Source organism: Falco rusticolus, chromosome 1 (genome assembly GCF_015220075.1).
Source record: "Falco rusticolus isolate bFalRus1 chromosome 1, bFalRus1.pri, whole genome shotgun sequence".
NCBI lineage: Eukaryota > Metazoa > Chordata > Aves > Falconiformes > Falconidae > Falco > Falco rusticolus.
Window position 1 is genome coordinate 56477729 of NC_051187.1, and position 18476 is coordinate 56496204.

Consider the following 18476-nt stretch of genomic DNA (forward strand, 5'->3'; position numbering starts at 1 on the left):
CTACAGGATCACAAAATGCAGAGAGTAAAGGTGAATTGTCTAGTTCGCAGCATAACATACATGTCATCTTCAGAAGGGCACAAGAGTACATCAAAGAATTACTTCTCAAACCATAACTGCATCCTCTGGATTCACATACTTTTCCTTTAGGTCAACAGAACACAGTTGTGTCAACTTCAACAAAAAATAATTTGCTTTTGGAAATTTCATGTCACACACAGGCTTCAACTTCTTCACACTGCGCATTGCACAAAAGTGTCAGATCCAAAAATTTCACTCCAACCATCAAAAGTAATAGTGCACCAGCTGCATAACAGAGGTGGGAGAAGACCAGGACCATATAAGCATTAGGGACTCCTAAGGTTTTTTTTCCCCTTCTCCCAAAAGCATGATTTATTTTTGATTCAAATCAGTTTAAGTACAGTTCAGACAATTCAATAAGCAAAGCAAAATAAGTATGAGATGAGGTCCTCACCTATGGAAATACCCTACTTCTCAGTATATTCGAGCTTCTTAAGCATGAGAAGAGGGGGGGAAAGAAAAAAAAAAAGCACACCCACAGCAACCCCCCGAAGAGCCAGTTCTCAGCCACAAGCAATCTGCACAAAGCTGCTGTAACCATAACCCCCCCAAACCCACCTCACTGTTATGTAACAGTACCAAGACAGGATTTTCACCAGCCAGCCCAGAACTGTTGTTAGAAAGAGACATCTCCTGTCATGCAACAGCAAATTTAAAGGGTTTAAAAAAAATCCAAACAATAAAAACAAGCAAAAAAAGCCCACACATGCAAACAGAAGAGACAGTTTAATCCACAGCCTACATCCATATGTTAAAAACATTTCCTTTCCAAGTAAGGTTTTATGATATTACAACTTAAAAAAATAAAAAGTTGTTTTCACAGGTTCTCTCTCACCAACACTGGAATATCTGGTTTTCCTCTCTAAAATACCAAGGCCCTCCAACCGCTTGTATAGATGCTTAAAAGGTGCCTTTTTCTTTCTTATAATTATTCCTTATTCATTTAACCTTGCAAACCTATTTCATCAGTTGCTTATCTCAAGAAGGTACAAATCATGTCCTATAGGAAAGACACAAAGTAATCTTGTCTTGTATCTATTAGTATTACCACCAATTGTTTTCTTACTCTATTTCCTTACAACCTATACAAAGGCAGTGTGTAAAGTCCCTACAATACAGCAAAGAATAATCCTATTAAGAATCTGTTTACTGTGTACTACTCTTTAGATGCTATTTTAAGACCTTGAAAGGATTTCAATATTTAATAAAGGACTGAACCAGTTAAACAAATCTTCACATCTCCACTGAAACACTAACATTATGAGACAAGTTACCAGGTGAGATGGACATTTAAGCAGCATGTATGTCCTGTTCTTTTTGTTCAATACTTTAACTCAGTTTTACAAAGTTGATTTCTGTTTTAGTTGCATTATAAAAATATCTAACTATACATACTGTAAGTTTTCTTTAACTATACATACTGTAAGTTTTCTTAGAAATAGTGCCTTCAGACATTTGAGACATTACAGGTGTGAAAAATGCAAAAAGCAGTTACTGACAAAACACATTAAGATGCACTGAAACTACTGAGGGTTTTGTAAACATAGAGATAATTCCTATTCATAATGAACATGGACTTAAGCCAAAGGAAGTTCTGCCACAGCAAAGATCAGGACATTTGGTCACGTATTAGGACCAAGGCAGATCAAATCAAATAAATAAAAAAAATATAAAAAATAAGTTAGGCATCCCATAATTGTGAAAATGTCTTCCCAATGGGATGGTCATTTGTTATTTCTACAGAAGATAAGCATCAGTTACACATAGATGCTTGAGGCTTCTAAAGCCTACACTTAGTGTGATACAACAGTAGTAAATATTCTAGATATTAGAAAGAAGGTAAGGTGAATTCCCAAGCCATTTTTTAAAAATTGTAATTACATTTCTTACAGCATCGTAAGATCTACAATTTCACTTGGAGGGAAAAAAAATAAGTAAGAGGCTAAAAGGCACGAGGAGGTAAGTACAAATATAAATACAAAAATATAAGTATTATGCCTTTCCAAATAACACACTGAGTGTTCGGTTTTGGTGTACACTCACGTAAGTACAAAAGCGTATATATACACCAAGGCCATTTCAATTTACAGCCTCTTGGGTTCTGGAAGGATGCATACTGCATCTGGGATCTGTGCTTTTCCACCATAGCATGCTGTACTGGTGCACGAGTTATAACCCAACCAGGTGAAGTACACGGTGTCCAAGTGCACCCTGCGGTGCGGCCGGGGGGGGGGGGGGCGGCAAGCAACTGAACACACACGCACTTCATGCACATGTGCGATTTCAATCGGGCACTGCCCCAGTCAGACCTTGATCTGTACCGCAGGGCACAATATGTTGTTAATCCAAACTCTTAATTTGTTTACAGGGCCGCGGCTGGCAGCGCACGCATACCTCCGACCCCGAGCGAGAATCATGGAGCCGGTCCGTGCGTGTGCCAGGCGCCCCCACGCACATCCGCACGGCCGCGGTACGCCTGCGGGATAACTTCACATCCCCGCAGGCCGGGCCAGCGGTAAGCGCCGGCGATGGAGCAGGAGGAGGCGGCGGCAGCAGCAGCCTTCGCCACCTCCCACAGCGCCCGCGCCCCGCCGCCCCCCTGCGCCCACGGCCACGGCCCCCCCCCGCGCCCGGCATCCCCGCCGCGGGTGCCGCGGGGGCGGCCCTGCAGGGAGCGAGGGGGGGTGGGACGACGGCACAAGGGGGGGACACGACACGACAGCGCTGGCGGTCCTCCCGCAGGGGGGCTCGGTCGGGGGGCAGCGGAGCCCCGGCTGTCTGTTTCCAGGCATCCCTGCTGCATGCGGGGAGCCGAACGGCTGTGACAAGCGGCGGCGCAGCCTGCGGGGGGGCTCCGGGCGGCGCAGTCCGGAGGCGGAGGAGGAGGAAGGGGGGATGCCCGGAGGAGCAGGCGGGCTGGGGGAGGGGGCCGAGCCCTGCCCCCCTCTCCCCCAGGCACCGGGGCGGGTGAGGAAGCTGGGGCTCCCCCTCTCTCTCGCGCCAGCCCTGTGCAGCGCCTTCAAGGCGAGAGGGGGAGGCGGCGGGGGGAGGAAGGGGGGGAAATGCTGCAATGGAGCGCCGGGCGGGCAGGCGAGGGAAGCCGCAAACCCTCCACTGGGGCCCGGCGCAAGCCCCCGGGCCGAGCCCGCCGCTTCCAGCAGCCGTGCCGCCGGCAGCCCCGCGGTACCTGCCCGGGGCGGGGACGGGGGGGGCCGGAGGCGACCCCAGCCGGGGGCACGGCGGGACGACCCGGCCGAAAGGGCGGCGGGGGCGCAGCACCCACCTTTCACCACCCTGTCCGTCGTCGATAACTTGGGATCAACGGCCTTATGCTCCGACATGTCCGGCGGCCGGGGAGGCGGCGGGGCTCTCCCCCCTCGGGCAGGGCAGGCGCGGGCTGAGGCGGCGGCCGCCGCTGCGGTCAGGGCTCCGGCTCCTCCGCTGCGGCCGAAGTTGCCGCGTCCCGCCGCCGCTCGCTGGCTCGGCTGGGCTCTGCCGCGCGGTGCCTTCCTCCTTCGTCTTCCTCCACCCCCGTCCTCCTCCTCCTCTTCCTCCTCCAGTTAATTATTGCTCGCTTTCAATCACGCCTCCGGGCTGCTGAGAACGGCTCGCTCTTTCCCCCCCCGCCAAGGACCCCGGCGACAACACCCGCGGCGGGCGGCTGTCAGGCGGCGCCGGCAGGAAAAGCCGCGAGTGGACGCGGGCAGCAGGAACAGCCAGGTTGCACAGGCAGCGGCCAGCCCTGCGCTTCCTTCCTCCGCGGCGCGCCGCCGGCTGCTCCGGCTCCTCCCGCCGCCGCCGCACTGGATGGGGATCGGGGTCCGGATCCGTCTCTCCCCCCCGCAGGGTCTCTCCCCTCACTCGCACCGACACCGGCCGCGGCCCCGCGGCGCTGCACACGCTCCGCGGCGCAGCCCCCCTCGCGCCGCCCGGCCCCGCCCTCCCGGCTCCCGCTCCCCCGCGCCGCCATTGGCTGCCGCCGAGCTGCCAGTCACTGTCAGGTAGCCCCGCCCCTCCCGCGCCGCGCCGCCCAGGTGCACCGCCGGGGCCGCCCCGCGCAGCGCTCCGCCGCCGTGCCCCGCGGGGCCGCGGCCCGGCAGGCGCGGAGGGGCGGCGGGGCCGCGGGCGGGGCGGGGGAGCCCGCGTGTGGCCGCGGGGGCGGCCGCCACTCGTCACTCACGGCGGCTGCGGCGCGCCCGGTGGCCGCGCCTGCGTGCCGGGCCGCCCCGCGCGGGTGCCCCGGCTCCGGCCGCCGCCCCGAGAGGGGGCCGTTTGCGACGGCAGGCAGGCACCGGCTGCACCGTGAGCGAAAGGGCAGCTGCTCTGGGTCAGTCTGGGGGTAGCGAACGTGTCCCCGGGCGTGTCCCCGGGCGAGCGGCCCTCCGTGAGGGGCGGGGGGAAGGGCCGCCCCCCGCCCCGGCTGTGCCGGCGGCCCGGCGCGCCTGGCTTGCAGCGCGCAGCCTGCTGCGGGGGCCGTCCCGCCCCGCCGTCGGCTCCAGCGGCCCGGCAGGGACAACGGAGATGGCCAGATGTGGGATGGGCAGCGGTCGTCGTCCCCTGCTGGAAGACGACGAGCCTTACTTCATGTTTCTTGGGGGATTGGAAAGTCATTTTCATCCGTGATGGTGTCCCCCATCCTTTCAGACAACATAAATATTGTTTAGGGCTTGTTTATACATGTAGTTGTTCAGGAGGAGTTATTCCTGACTAATTTCATGACTAATTTCCAGAATAAGGCTGAGCTGTTCTGGTTTAGTTTAATACTGTGATTTTTAATTAAAGAGGAAAATAGGGCACACCTGTCCTGGAAGAGGGATGTTTACAGAGCTGTTGGACAGCTTCTGTGTAGATGAGCCAAGAATCAGCAGACACCTAACCCGGCCTCCCGTTTCCCTCCAGGGTGATGTGCGACGTGCTTGCTTAGCAGACACTATTGCTTTAGAGAGCCACAAAGAAAACAAGATGGCAGTTATACATACTCTCTGCTTTGATTTGCCCGACGTTTTTAGGGGTCTTTTTGTTGGCTGGCCTTGTGGTATTTTCACTGAACATGGGAAGATGCAGTATGCGACTGACATTCAGTACAGCAGCAGGAGTTCTCAGCCTGTTCTGACAACAGTGGTGAGCTCCATGTGGTGTGACCATCCTTCGGCCCTATAAGCACAAACTACCTGGGTAACAAAAGTTCCCATTTGAGGTTCCTGTCACAATGGTAACGCAAGAATATGAAACAGATCTAGGGCTCAAGCAAGGGTCTTTTATGTATGCCCAAACAAATCCTGAAGCCCGTGACACGTATGCAGAAGGCTACCCATATGTTAGGCATACTCCATGAAGCACCAAGTGCACAGAAGAATCTGGGCAAGAAAAACAGGCTACATCTTCATCCCCGCTGCTGGGAAGCACTGGCTTAGCGGCACTCAGTGCTCAGACACAGAAGGAGAAGCAGCATGTTAGGAATGCAGTATGGCCAGTAAATTCAGCTCTTGCCTACACCTTGTGGGCCACAACTTCATGAGACGCGGAAGACCAGTTTGGATCTGTCCTTCTGTGACTGCAGGCTGTTTGCATGAGTCATCTGGATTCTTCTCGATAGGCTGCAATAACAGAGACTCTGGGTCTCTCCAGCTTATGCTTGCTCCCCCATTAGTCACAGGACAAGACTTCAGCTCTGATGTTTTAACAAGAGAAGGATGTTCACTGAAGGGCATTCAGTGTCACAACTCCAGCATGTTTGTATTAATTCTGAAAGCTGTCTAGGACTTCTTTGTTAACAGTTTTCCTTTGCTTATAAGTTTTTGATAATAATACGCCACCCAGGCTAGGTAAAGTTCTCCCATTATGTTTCATGGAGGGTCTTGGTTAACTTCTGCTGAACGCATTCGGTCTTCCTTTCCAAGGCAGAATCCCTATTTCAGTTAGTTTGTTCTTTAGGAGTTTTCATATAAGCTTTCATAAGACAAAGGTGAGTACTACTACCAAATAACACATATCATGCCACTTCTGCAAGGTATGATATGGCCAAGATTCAGATCACAGGTATAAGACCTCATGACTACTCTGTCACGGTGTGGTGCAATCTTAACCCCATGACTTCATTCAGGAGCATTCGTAAAATCCTTATCCTTGCTGTGAGGGAGGGAAAGGAAGAGAAAGAAATCGCCGAACACCATCTTTGTTCTCTCATAATGGTAACAGACTAGAAAAAAATCTGTATTTCAGATCTATGTCAGTAGTAAAGGTTGTATAACTATCCCATATTACTTAAATCTGTCCTTTTCCCCCACCTACATAGGCGGTCCTTCAGCTTTTTCTCACAAAGACCTCCTTTACCATAAAGGGAATTCTTTTTCATGGGATCTCAGTCCTATTAGATTCCTTTTTCTCATTTAACAGTAAGAGGAGGACATGAACATCACATCTTTGAATGGAAAGAACACAGTCCATGGATTCTGGGAAAATTCTAATACACTTGACCTCTTGCATTACCAGACCCTAGTAACATAGTTAGTTGTTTTGCCCCCCTAGAGAATCAAGCCCAGCATGATACATTGGAAGCTCTGATCTTGTGGAGAGCAGTCACTTCTGATCACAGATTTTGGAGACAAGGTCTGTGAGAGCTGGGGAAGAGGGATTTTTTTCAAGTCTGAAATAAGTCAGTCCCCACCTCTTTGCCTCAGATGAGTGATTCTTTTCCGTTTTAGCTGAGACGTGCCAATTCTTTTAAGCACACAGCAGCTCCAGAAAGCAGGATCATCCAGCTGAAGTGGAAGGAGGAATAAATGCCCATACAATGAGAAGGCAGTAATTTTAAGCCAGAGTTTCATAAAGATGTACAGACTAATAGATTCCAAATTTTGTTGTATGTCCCATTAAAAATTAGCAATCAAGTTGCCTGGGCTTTATTTCAGCAGCAAGATGAAGACTATGTTCTAGAAATGTAATCATGCATTTGCACACTGACTCAAACAATGAAGATACTGTTTTAAAGTACTGATTATAAGAGATAACATTTAAAATTTTAATCACTATTCTTAGAGAAAAACTGTTCTAGCTACAGGGAAACTATCCTTTATGCGTTAGCTTTTAGCCCCTAGAAGTTCTGGCTTCACATGTAACTTTGACAGTATCTTGGAAGTAAAGAGGAGTTAGAGAGTGCTCTTGAGTATTATGATGGCTGCATGGAAAATAAGTGTAATGAGTTTAGTCTGGATATTGCTGCTGCCTTAATTGATTATTTTCCTGATTTTTCTTTTAAGAGAGATTTCAGTTTACTTCAATATAAAAATTAATGGGGATTCTTAACATCTGTGTATCTAAGTCTATTGCCTAGGCCATAATCTCAATGACACAGTTGTCTACAAGATTAAAACCACTAGTTGCTACTCTGTGTTGCCAGCGCATCTCCAGGAGATGCACCATAGTGGAATCAATGTTCTGTTATAGCCCACGCTCACAGCGTTGACTACAGACAACTACAGAGACCTAAAACTCCTAAAAGAACTACACTTGTCTACATCTGATCAAAATAAATTTGATAGCAAGTGCTGTATACCAGCCTTGGAAAGCCAATATAATTTATCAGTACCCCACATGCCATTTTGTTCTATCTTATCCAAGACAGGAAATTCACCCCCGGGCAGAGCGCCTATATAAAGAACCATATACCAATTTAGATCACCATCAAGGAGCACCGTCTGAGGTTTTTCTTGACAAATGGTATCCCACTCCTTTTCTACCTCAGTACACAAGAGGGAGCTAGATAAAGGGCCTGCAGCAGGTAACAATTCTTTGTATCATCCAAATGCTTTCCGGCTGTGTTTGCAAAGGGATGGAAAGTTCAGATGGCAAAACATAGCCATCACCAAGTGTATCCTCTCCTTTCCCCACGTGTGGTCTTCATGCATCCACTGCAGGCACTTAACCGGTTGCATGTCAGCCTCTCTGGAGCTTTGCATGTTTTCCCCTTGCATACATCTGTTAGGCTGTTGGCTCAGCTATTTATACATGTCCTGGATTTGGTCCTGAGGCTTTTAGCAGAATTTATACACACTGTTAATGGTACTGTGCCTGGTTTAGAAAGTGAAGCAAAATTCTACAGATAGTCATGGAATGGATGATACCAAAATGAATTGTGTTGGAATAAAATGCAAGCAATGGCATCTGGAATACTGAGCAGGGAAAGCAGGTTAGTTCCAAATTCCAAGATGCTGAATCAACACAGAAAACAGTAACAAATGGTTCCATGAGCAATTAATTATATAGAGCCTGATTGACATTTGAAAAATCAACAGGTAGTTAAAAGAAAAGAACACAAGTGAAAGGAAATAACCTTGAATCCTGGAAATAGTTATACCCCCTGCCAAAACTGGCCTGCTTACGACAGCTTTCAATATAGAAGCAGCGTAACTTTGGTCATCTAAGGCTGCAAATGAATATTTGTATTCAGATTAAGCCTCTGGTGCAAAACTGATCCAAAAGTCTTGCCTGTAATCCTTAGCAGCACGCAGACTCGAGAGAAATTGTGCAAGGGAATTCCACATCTGTCCCCTTTCCAATACTACAGATAAGTGAGCTAATACAAGTTTCCTCTGCTGCAGTTTCAGATTTCTTAAAAGTTACGTACTTTCATCAGACTACACTAGCAAGCCCAAAGGTGAAGAGCAGGTTAGAATTAAGTTTGGAGACAAGTACTGAAGTCAGCATAAGAATAAGTCAAGACATCAGAGACACAAAGAGTCATACCAAACTGAAGAGCATAGTCAGAAAGTTACAGAGACAGAAGTTTGAAACCCAGAGTCCCTATTATAAGTCAGGGCTGGAACAAGGTGAGGTATAGGAGCATAACACAAAGGAGACAGGAACCAGGGATCAAGACTAAGCAAACAAGAATGAAAAGCAAGAGTCAGAAGCAAAACTACAGCCAAATGGCACTGCAGACTGCCAAGAGCAACTGGTGGAGTTGCCTGACACATCTGCTATTAGAGGAAATTAGCCAAGCCTTAGCTCCTGCACAGCTGGGCCACAGTCCCAGTTGCCCTATTGCATCCAGCTGCAGGGCCAGTAGCCCAGGCAGAGCCCAACAGTGTGGATAAATGTGCTCTGGCTTAAAACTTGACCTGCAGGAGTAGCTTGTCCCTATAAATGTACTGATGCAAGCAGCAGATTTAACTCAACTTATGTATCCAGTAGAACACTGCTTAAATGTGTGATGTACCTAAATGTGTTTAAAAATACAGTTTTAATTAAGCACTGCAAGTCTATGCAGTGGAAACACCTTAGTGTAGAAGAAGTAGATGTATCTGAAGGCAGGCAACAATGCCAAGGCTCCCAGAAGTGGAAAGACACCCCCAGACCTATACCTGCTGGTGTGTGCATCCCCAGGCCTCGCCCCAGAGGCACCAAAGCACCAACCTCAGCAGCTTCGCCTATGCCTGTACTTCATGAAACTGAAAGAAAGGACCCTTGGGAGCAGCTTCCATCATCAAATGATTCTCAAGATGCACAGCCCTGCTATCAAGAATTAGTCACTTGCTCCCAGAGAGTTCATCCTGCAGGATTTGGTTCTTAATTAGACATTGCTTTTAATGGGAGACTACAGAATACTGATTTTGCAATGGGTCTTAAGATGTTATCCCAAAGAATATTAAAATCTTCCAGAAAATATAAATTAAGAAGGGAATGGAAGGAAAGCTCACTGCTTTTTTAAGATATTCTTGTAGTAGCATCTTAGACCAATGCCTGTTTAGAGGGAAAGGAACAGTATTTGAAGGAAATGGGAACAGCAAAATAACAATATACATGTTCATTTTATAAGTATCTAATATATAACTGATTTAACTCTGGTGTGGTATTAAAAACTACTCGTAGCAGGAACAGCTGAAGAGGTCCTGAAGTAAGACTAGATACTCAGTATGTTTAATCCCCAGGATGTTTTTCTGCCTTCTTTTTCAGGAGCAATGCTGTTCTCAGGGACATAAGAACAAAAAGGAATGTGTATAATTGTTTTTGCAAGAGTAGAGACTTATTTGTTTTCATAAAAGTGCCATGATTTTTTATTTTTTTTTTTTTTGCACCTTTATGGCCAGAAAACTATAGATTAAATCCCTGCTACTTTAAAGGTAACGTGCATGGAACATAGCCTGGAGTAAATGATTTATTCAAGTGCCATCAGTGCCAACTGAGGGCTCAGTGGTAACAAACAGACCAGAACTGGTGTTAGGGGTGAGATAATTAATCACAATAAGTTACTACCCAAGGAACAAACAATGAAAACTTTAATTTAATTGCCAAAAACTCTCAGAATGTAAAGTGTCTTGTGATCTATTATTTAAAGAAGCATAGTGAATATGAAAAGGAACAATCACCTAGAATGTGTTTTCCATACTAACATCCTGTGCTATTTCTTTCCCTAGAAACTTTGGAATGGGAAAAAAAGGACAAAATGACCTGATCTCTGAGTGTGTGTCTGTAAAATTTCCAAATATTTACAAAGTAAAACACTGAAACCTGGACATTAACATACAGTTCAAGGAGCTGTAATGAACACAATTGCTATATTGAATTAAATGTAACTAACTTATTCAAGTTGGCTTAGTGGTAGCATTACAAAATACAAAAATTCAATTAATTTTCAGTCAGACTGGCTATAGTTTATACATTGGGAATCCAGATTCTCACTTACCCCAAGGCTTTTAAACTGCTGTAAGACACAAAGCTGCTTTATAACGGTTATAAGTGACACTTACACTCATTTAAAATCCGTTTTATATTCCTGGGGTGATGAAGAGCAGCCCTAATGCAAGGCAGAACCAGGTTTCTAATTGACTACAAACATTCTCAACTAAGGGTGCAAATTCAGGGCTGCCATCTTAACCAACTGCTGCAAAGGGACTCCTTCACTGTAGCAGTGCCCTACCAGTCCCACAAGGCTTTCCTGCAGGGCAGCTTGCAAGATTAGGTACTACTATCCTTAAAAAAACAACAAAAATATCGGCAACAAAGCTCCTCTCTTCTCCCCCATGCATGTACGTCATTTAAAAACATCAGCCTCTGGCATGCCATAGAACATCCTTTCAATCATATTTTAATCAAATTGCTTTTCATCTGCTTCTCAAGTTTTATGTAAGAAGCACATGAGCTGCTTTAGTCTTTCCTCCTCCTCCCTCACTCCTCAAAAGAAAGTTTCAGTGCTCTGTGCTTACTCAAAGAATGGCATTCAGCACAGCAACAGACACGTAAATCTTCTGAATTGCTAAAAAGGTGCTATCCAGAGGCTGGTATGGCTCTAGATGACAACAATCAAGTGCACAGGACTGGAGAACACAGTTGAAAAGCACTCATATAGTATATTTTCCTTTTAAAAGATCTATATTGGTACAGAGCACATCCATTCCATAAATAGATGTGCTCTACAAGATGGGACAATTTCATCATCTTGACTTTAATGGTTTGTGGAAATAATTTAAAACATAAGCAAGGAACAGACATTAACATTATTCAAAACTATGAAGATGTTGCTTATTAAGTGTAAGCAAATATTTTTCGGTTACTCTTGCTATCCTAGCATTGCCAATAAGCCCAGAACTCATGTTAGTTGTTTTATATGACACTGCTTTCTGCCTAAGAAGGAAATATTTCTCTAACTCTCCTGAAGTTCACAGCTATCCCAAGAGTAATGACTTCTTGCTGGTTGTCTTCCAAAGGATGTTGTCAGCCCTTCAGTAGTTCATTTCAGGCGAAAATAACCTTTGTGCCAAGGCCAGGCCAAGATCATGTACCAAATAAGTCTCATACAAATCTTCAGATAAGGCCTAAATTATATTTAAGCACTACAGTGCTGGCCTTCTGCTCAGTGGTGAATTCATCTCCTATCTGCAAAAATGGGTTTGCTCTGAGTCAAAAATCAACAAGGGCTTATCCTGACCTCAGAGTGGGATTGGTGAGACTTCCAAAATTGAGTAGCCCAGGACACACATACTCTGGCAGATTCTCGGGAGTTTTCCATTTAAATACATCAGCTGGCAGAAGGCTGATCACAACTATATCCGTGGAGGATCTGGATGCCATTGCAATACATCAGTCCGTGGAGGCTTGAAGGCCGGGAGCATCCCTGACACTGTGACTGGTGCCAAACACAAGTCACAGAGAATGCTAGCACCACATGCTAGTGTTGTGTATTCTCCCAGCTGGGAAACAGGGTCCTAAAGAATGTAACCATGTCATGTCATCTACGTATCTACCTATTTTAGTAATTAAGCTTACATCAAAGAGAAAGGGGCAGGAGGTAAGACAGAAGGATGTGACTGCTGCTATGCAGATACACAATTAAAAGTGGTCTACCAATACACCAGCATCCTACCAGAAGACAGATGACTTGACCTCTGTCACTTCACTAAAATGCTTTCCTTTTGTCTCTGTCTTGTCCAGACTTAGCTTGAGCTGATAACTTCTTGCTCAATTTCTTTTAGCCATTGGGTCAGCTGGAAAAAAGGTCTTGTTCATACTGGAAAGAAACAAGACTAATGGATGTTTCCAGCACCATATAATTAGAGCGCAAAGCATGGCCACAGATAAAATATAGATGCATGTAAAATATGGGAACAGGACCTTCTGCCTTACTAATGCAATTATTCATACGCATGGCAACACAAATATGCTGTGGAAGGGAATCTGTGTCAGTGATAATGTTTGCGCAGATATTCACTTGCATATTCATGGGCTCAGATGGAGAATATGCGGTGGGGTATGACTGGTTCACCTCCTTCCATTTCTGTGTCCTCAGAATTTTCCGCCTTTGTTTTCCTTTCTTCTTTTCTCTCTTTTTATTCTGGATTTTTTATTCCCCCTCCCCTCTTATTTCAGAAGTGCCTGGAACAATATTTCAGAAGGTTTATAAGAGCATGTTTCCTCTTAATGATGTAGGTTGCACCTTGCGGTACCATACACATTCCCTTTCTCCTAGAAAAACCTTTGCAATACCAATTAGAGCTACTGATCCCTCCCTCCCTTTTCCTCTTTCCACTCATCTTCTTAGCTCTCTTGCAGCCCACGGTGGGTAGTGATAGGGAGGGATGGATAAGTCCCTGCTGTGACATTTTCCAGTGGTTCTGTCCCAGGAAGAAGCCATTCTGTAGCATTCCCAGAATATACTCTCACAGTGTCCAGAAACACTTTCCAAAGTATTTTGGAGATTCTTAATGTTAAACTCCATTATTGCAGGTGGTCTCCAGTTTGTCCCCATCAGAGTGTGTACTTAGAATGACTTCAAGCTTTCCCTGGCCACTGTCTGTACCCACCTAAATACATTAGGGTAAAATCTGCCTATGTCACTCACATAGGTGAGCTTAGTAAATCTATTGTTTTCCCATTAAAAAAAAAGAAATTGCTAATACTGCTCTAAATATATAGTCACTGCCAACAGTAACACACGTAGCAGCCAGCTTCCATCTGCATTGAGATTTCCCAGACAAGCAGTACAACATCACTCCAGAAACTGCTAAGCCTTGGCAATAATCAAAAGATTGGTGGGGAGACACTGCAGAGATGATGGATAATCAGGCAGGCCAATGAAATAAATATTAGCACAAAACTGAGGAAGAAGCAGCTGCTGATCCACTAGGGACAGACACCAGTCTTTTACCCTGAAGTTCTGCATATTTTGCATATCATTCATATATAATATTCACATGTGAAGATCATATAGGGAAACTTATATGAAATAATGCTAAAAAAAATGCATTGACTTTCTCCTAAGAGCATGATGAATTTCCAAATGAGGGAGGAAGAAGAGAGAGAAGGTTTATAATTTCTTGGTATTTAGCAGTAAACAGATGCTTTCTAGCCTTTCACTTTATGTTAGACTAAAACTATATATTTATTTTAATTCAAGGCCTCTCCTGTTGCTTCTGCCACTTCCTGCTAGGGCTTACGTATCCTTTTAGGTCTTCAAAAGCCACTGCTTGGCATCTTTCATAATTGCTTGTGCAGAAGAGCAAGAATGCTAACACCCTTCTGTCCACCCTACTCACCAACCACAGCAAATTGTTTCCTTTCCCTCTGCGGATAAGCTATGTAAGTCATCAACAAGGGAGTTTCACATTTCAGATTCAAAGACGCACAGCCTGGAAGCTGAACTCAGCAAAATTCAAACTGGAGACAAGACACACATTTTTAACAGTGCGGGTAATTAACCATTGGAAATGCTTACCCTGGAATATGCTGTGACAATTGGAACTTTTAAATCAAGTCTGAATGTCTATAAAAAGATGCTGTCTGCTTCAGTTGCAAGATACTGAACTCGGTATAGAAACCATTGGCCCTGTTATGTGGAAAGTTAGACTAGACTGTCCTAAGGACTTCAGCGGCTAAGAAATAGACTCAGAAAAAGTCAACTGTAAAACACAACTTGCACAAATACTGGTAATGCACACTCTTTAAGAATTCACTTTTGCTGAGAATAATCAAGCACTTGAACTTAAAATTAGCTTTCTGTGGGTGCACTCATCATACTGGAATATAGAATGTATACAACAGAATGTGTACAAGTGGAACAGAGCATGTCTTCAAGTGCAACCAAACCAAAATTCCCATAAAATGTGAACCCTATGTTTGCACATTTTTGTTCACGTATTTTTTTTTTATCAGTTATTTTTAATAGCCTGAAAATGAAGAACTGTATTCCAGTAAAATAACATAGTGATCGGCTACAGCTAAAGAACAGAAGTGTAGCTGCTTGTCAAAGCCACGTCGCTTAACCCTGCATTGACCAAGACTAACCTGCTGAGACCACCAAGGCACTGCAGTCTGGATTTCTTCTGATACACCTATATGTCATCATCATTTAATTTGAATAAGCCACAGTAAACCTAAGCATAATTACAGTTCTGTCAGACAGTCTTAGCTCCCTGCAAAGCAAAACCCTTTTTGGAGGGAGTGAAGAATAAAACTCCACTCTGCTTTTACCAGCCATTGCCAGAAAGAAACAGCTCCCACTGATGGAGATTTTCCTTGGAGCACTGGTCAGCCAGACTAGGCAGCAAGAAAGCAGTGAAGCTGTTTCCATAGCTCATGCCTTTTTGGTTTGCATAAAGATTTGGGGTTTATCCAAAGAGTTAGAATCCATGGCAGCTTCTCATTCCTAGTAATCACATATTTGAATGCTGAATGTCCTATGTCATCCTGCCACCTCCGATTCATTCAGAAAGTTCTGTATGACATTTTATGCCATCAAATTTATCAATCCAGCCTGCTGACTATGCGAGCCTTTTTCCTAAATACTCTACACTGAGTACCTGTAGGCAAGTAAAATATGCCAAGCATGAAAACACAGAACTGTTTTTCTTAGAAACTCAGTGACAAAGTCCCTTACCTGACTGCTTCATGGCACTGGCCCAATAGGATATCTTTCTAGTGACACTAGTACAAGTTATTGCTTACAGTCCATCATTACTTTGCTCAACTTTATCCAATTATCCATTTGATTTCCAGATAAACTTCATCAATTGGACTAGCTAGATGGAACATTTTAACCAGAACTGTGCCCTAAGATGAACCTTGTTTATAATTTTATCAAAAAAAAAAAAAAAAACAAAAAAGAAGACAACACTTAGTCCATTCAGCCTGTGCATGAAAACCACTAAAGCCAGTGGTTTTACCTTACTCCTCAATTAGTCCATTTATTTCAGTGAAGCTCCACAAGCTTCCACAAGAGCTAAATATGTGTCCTAGGATATTTTTACTGCCCAGAATAGTCCTAGTGTAATTCAGAGCCCCCTGAGCTAGCACTGAAGTGAGGTAACATGGTGGTCCAGAGAAACTAGGCCTCTTAGGTGATATGTCAAACTGAGCTCCCTGGGACTGCATTTCCAAACAGTAAGACTAAAGTGAACCAGCTGGGGACATCACAGTCCCGCCTGCATAGAGGTCCTGTAGCCACAAATGAGCTAGCTGTTCCTCATTTTGCAACACAAACTCTCCTCTACTGTGTCTGCATTTTTGATTTTGAGAATTTAAAGGAAAGCTTGGAGCTTAGTGCTTTTTCAAAATGTAACACGAGATGTGTATTTGTCCATCACACATTTATGGAAGAGTGGATCAACATGTCTCTCTGCTTCCCCTTTCCCATGGCACAGCAGACACAATTTAAACCCCAGTCTGCAATGTTTGCTGTATGCTGATGGCTTTTCCCATGACAGGTTTCAGATGTCATAAACCACAGGAACACAGGTAGGCAGCTAGCTATCGGTGCTGCAAGTTTTTCCTAGTCTATGACTAGATATTAAATAGCTATAACAAACAAGAGACCCCAAATAGTCTTTCCTTAAAGCTGAACTCCTCAGGCCTGAAAACTGCATAGCACGATTCTTTCAGAATTGATCTCCCCCCAAAAAATCAGCAGACTTGTAGGAAATTTTGACCTATGAATAAACAAAAGCTACAGAAGAAGAAGAGACATACATGCTTTGATTTAGCTGATTTCTTCTCTTTTTTGTCTTTTCTCCCTCTTCCCCCTATTTACATGACTTTTTAAACCTAGATGATCAAAGCAGTACCTATTGTAGCAGTACAAGAAAAAGAAAGCCCTTCACTCTAGGTGGTTCAAGCCCATACACTAATGCTGAGGTACCATTTTGATGTCCTGTTCTAGTAACCGTGTAATTTCGTCTCAACTAGCACAATTAGATTCAGGGTGCATGCTCACTGAAAGAGAGATAAACAACTGCAATGGCTTTCAAGATAAGATTTTTGTACTGATGCTCTTTCTGCCGCTGTACCAAAATTCTTGTGGTGAAGTCAGTGAATCACAGTAATATATGTGTTGACAGCTATTTATGTTATGTCCTTTTGAATTTGTAAACAGAATACGACAGAACTAAAGCAAATGCCGAGAGGTTATTTTACACTCTGCTGAACTACATGAAGTGATATAAAGACATTTCAGAAAAGTTTTGCAGAGCTGGGGGAAAATGCTGCACAGTAGGACAAAAATTCAGATTGTGTTGGAGAAAAAATCCCAACATGGTTCCCACAGTGAAAGTTCATCCTTGTAACACCATGCTAGTTCACATTAGCTTCCTATCTGTATAAAACAGATAATTAACGAACCAAGTGTGCACAGTACATGTGTACCAACAGTAAGGATGTGGTGCCAAGGCACAGTCTCTCTCTTAATGATAGATGCATATGCCATTGCAGCAAAGCATCGTCTAAGGACCTAGCACACACACATAAAAACAAACAAAAAGGGTGTGCAAGTTCTGGCCTAGCCACAGGCAGGATGTAGCCCACAGAGCATTTCAGCAGCCAGCCACATCCTCCTCCACTGTTTCTTTTTTAGATTTTATGGGAGTCCCCAGGATCCACATACGAGCAACACTCATTCATTCTTCATTCTGCTCTTTCCCTCAGCCTCCCACTCTCATCCCACTAGAAATCACCTAAGAGAGAAAAATAAACGAGGACCTGAGTATAACAATGTGAAGAGCTTGCTCAGTGAAGCTATAGACAAAACAGATTTGAAGTTAACATTCACAAGAACTCTCTGCTCTGTGTCCCAGTTCTACTTTTCAGACAGCTAACTGTGAGGTATTCAAAGTTTTGGGGTCTTTTTTTGTTCGTTTTTTCTTTGGCCTCACCACATTTCTATTACAGAACAAGTTTCAAGGCAGAGGAAGAGAGTACTTTCATGCAATCGAACCTAATTCCCATTTTATATTGCAGTGACTTCTAGCAAGGCTCAGGCTGACCCAAGGTATGCTCAAACTGATCTTGTGATATTGTGGAGTGGTACAGATGATAGGCATAAACAGATTAACATAAGAATTTACCAGTCTGGTAGCATGGATGTCTTCACTGCTTCAGTTCTCTGTTTAATTGCACAGCACACCCTTCCATCTGCAATAGCCTTTGTCTACTTCATTCTTAAAGAGAAATAATATAGAACCAGTGGGGAGAGGCAGTGATCATGTATGTTCTAACAGGTGAAAAAAAAAATTTATTTTTGTTGCACACAGTCATTTTAGAAGTTATTTATGCAGCGTTCTCATTTACTTATGGTAGTATAAATCAAGAGTATGTCAGCCACTTAGCCAGCATGAAGTTCTCAGAAGTGAGACATCTGATGTTTTCTCAGATCAGAGGGGGTCACAATATTTTGTGTGAATGTATGCTGTCACTTCAGCCCTCCCTGCAAGAAAGCACATTTCCTGCTAGCTACAGGAGAATGCTTGAAAGTGCAAGCACTCTGAGTTAAGAACTTCTAAATGTATTATCGGTTAAAGCATTATCACTTTCAAGCCAATTTCATGATTTTGAACACTTGGGGTTGGCAACAGTAAGCAAGTTGGAACAAATGAGGTGTAAATGCTAAGTAAGGCCAACAAAATATATACTGC

General features: G+C 44.5%; 1 protein-coding gene across 2 annotated transcripts in view; it reads right to left on the reverse strand.

Annotated features, from left to right (window-relative positions):
- PPP3CA (protein phosphatase 3 catalytic subunit alpha) overlaps positions 1–4009 on the reverse strand; it is a 196530-nt gene extending 192521 nt beyond the window's left edge. For both annotated transcript variants that reach the window (XM_037380121.1, XM_037380112.1), the window contains exon 1: positions 3365–4009. In XM_037380121.1, coding sequence (XP_037236018.1) covers positions 3365–3422 — 58 coding nt within the window. In that variant the 5' untranslated portion in view covers positions 3423–4009. The remainder of the gene's footprint in view (positions 1–3364) is intronic.
- Positions 4010–18476: the final 14467 nt, after the last annotated feature.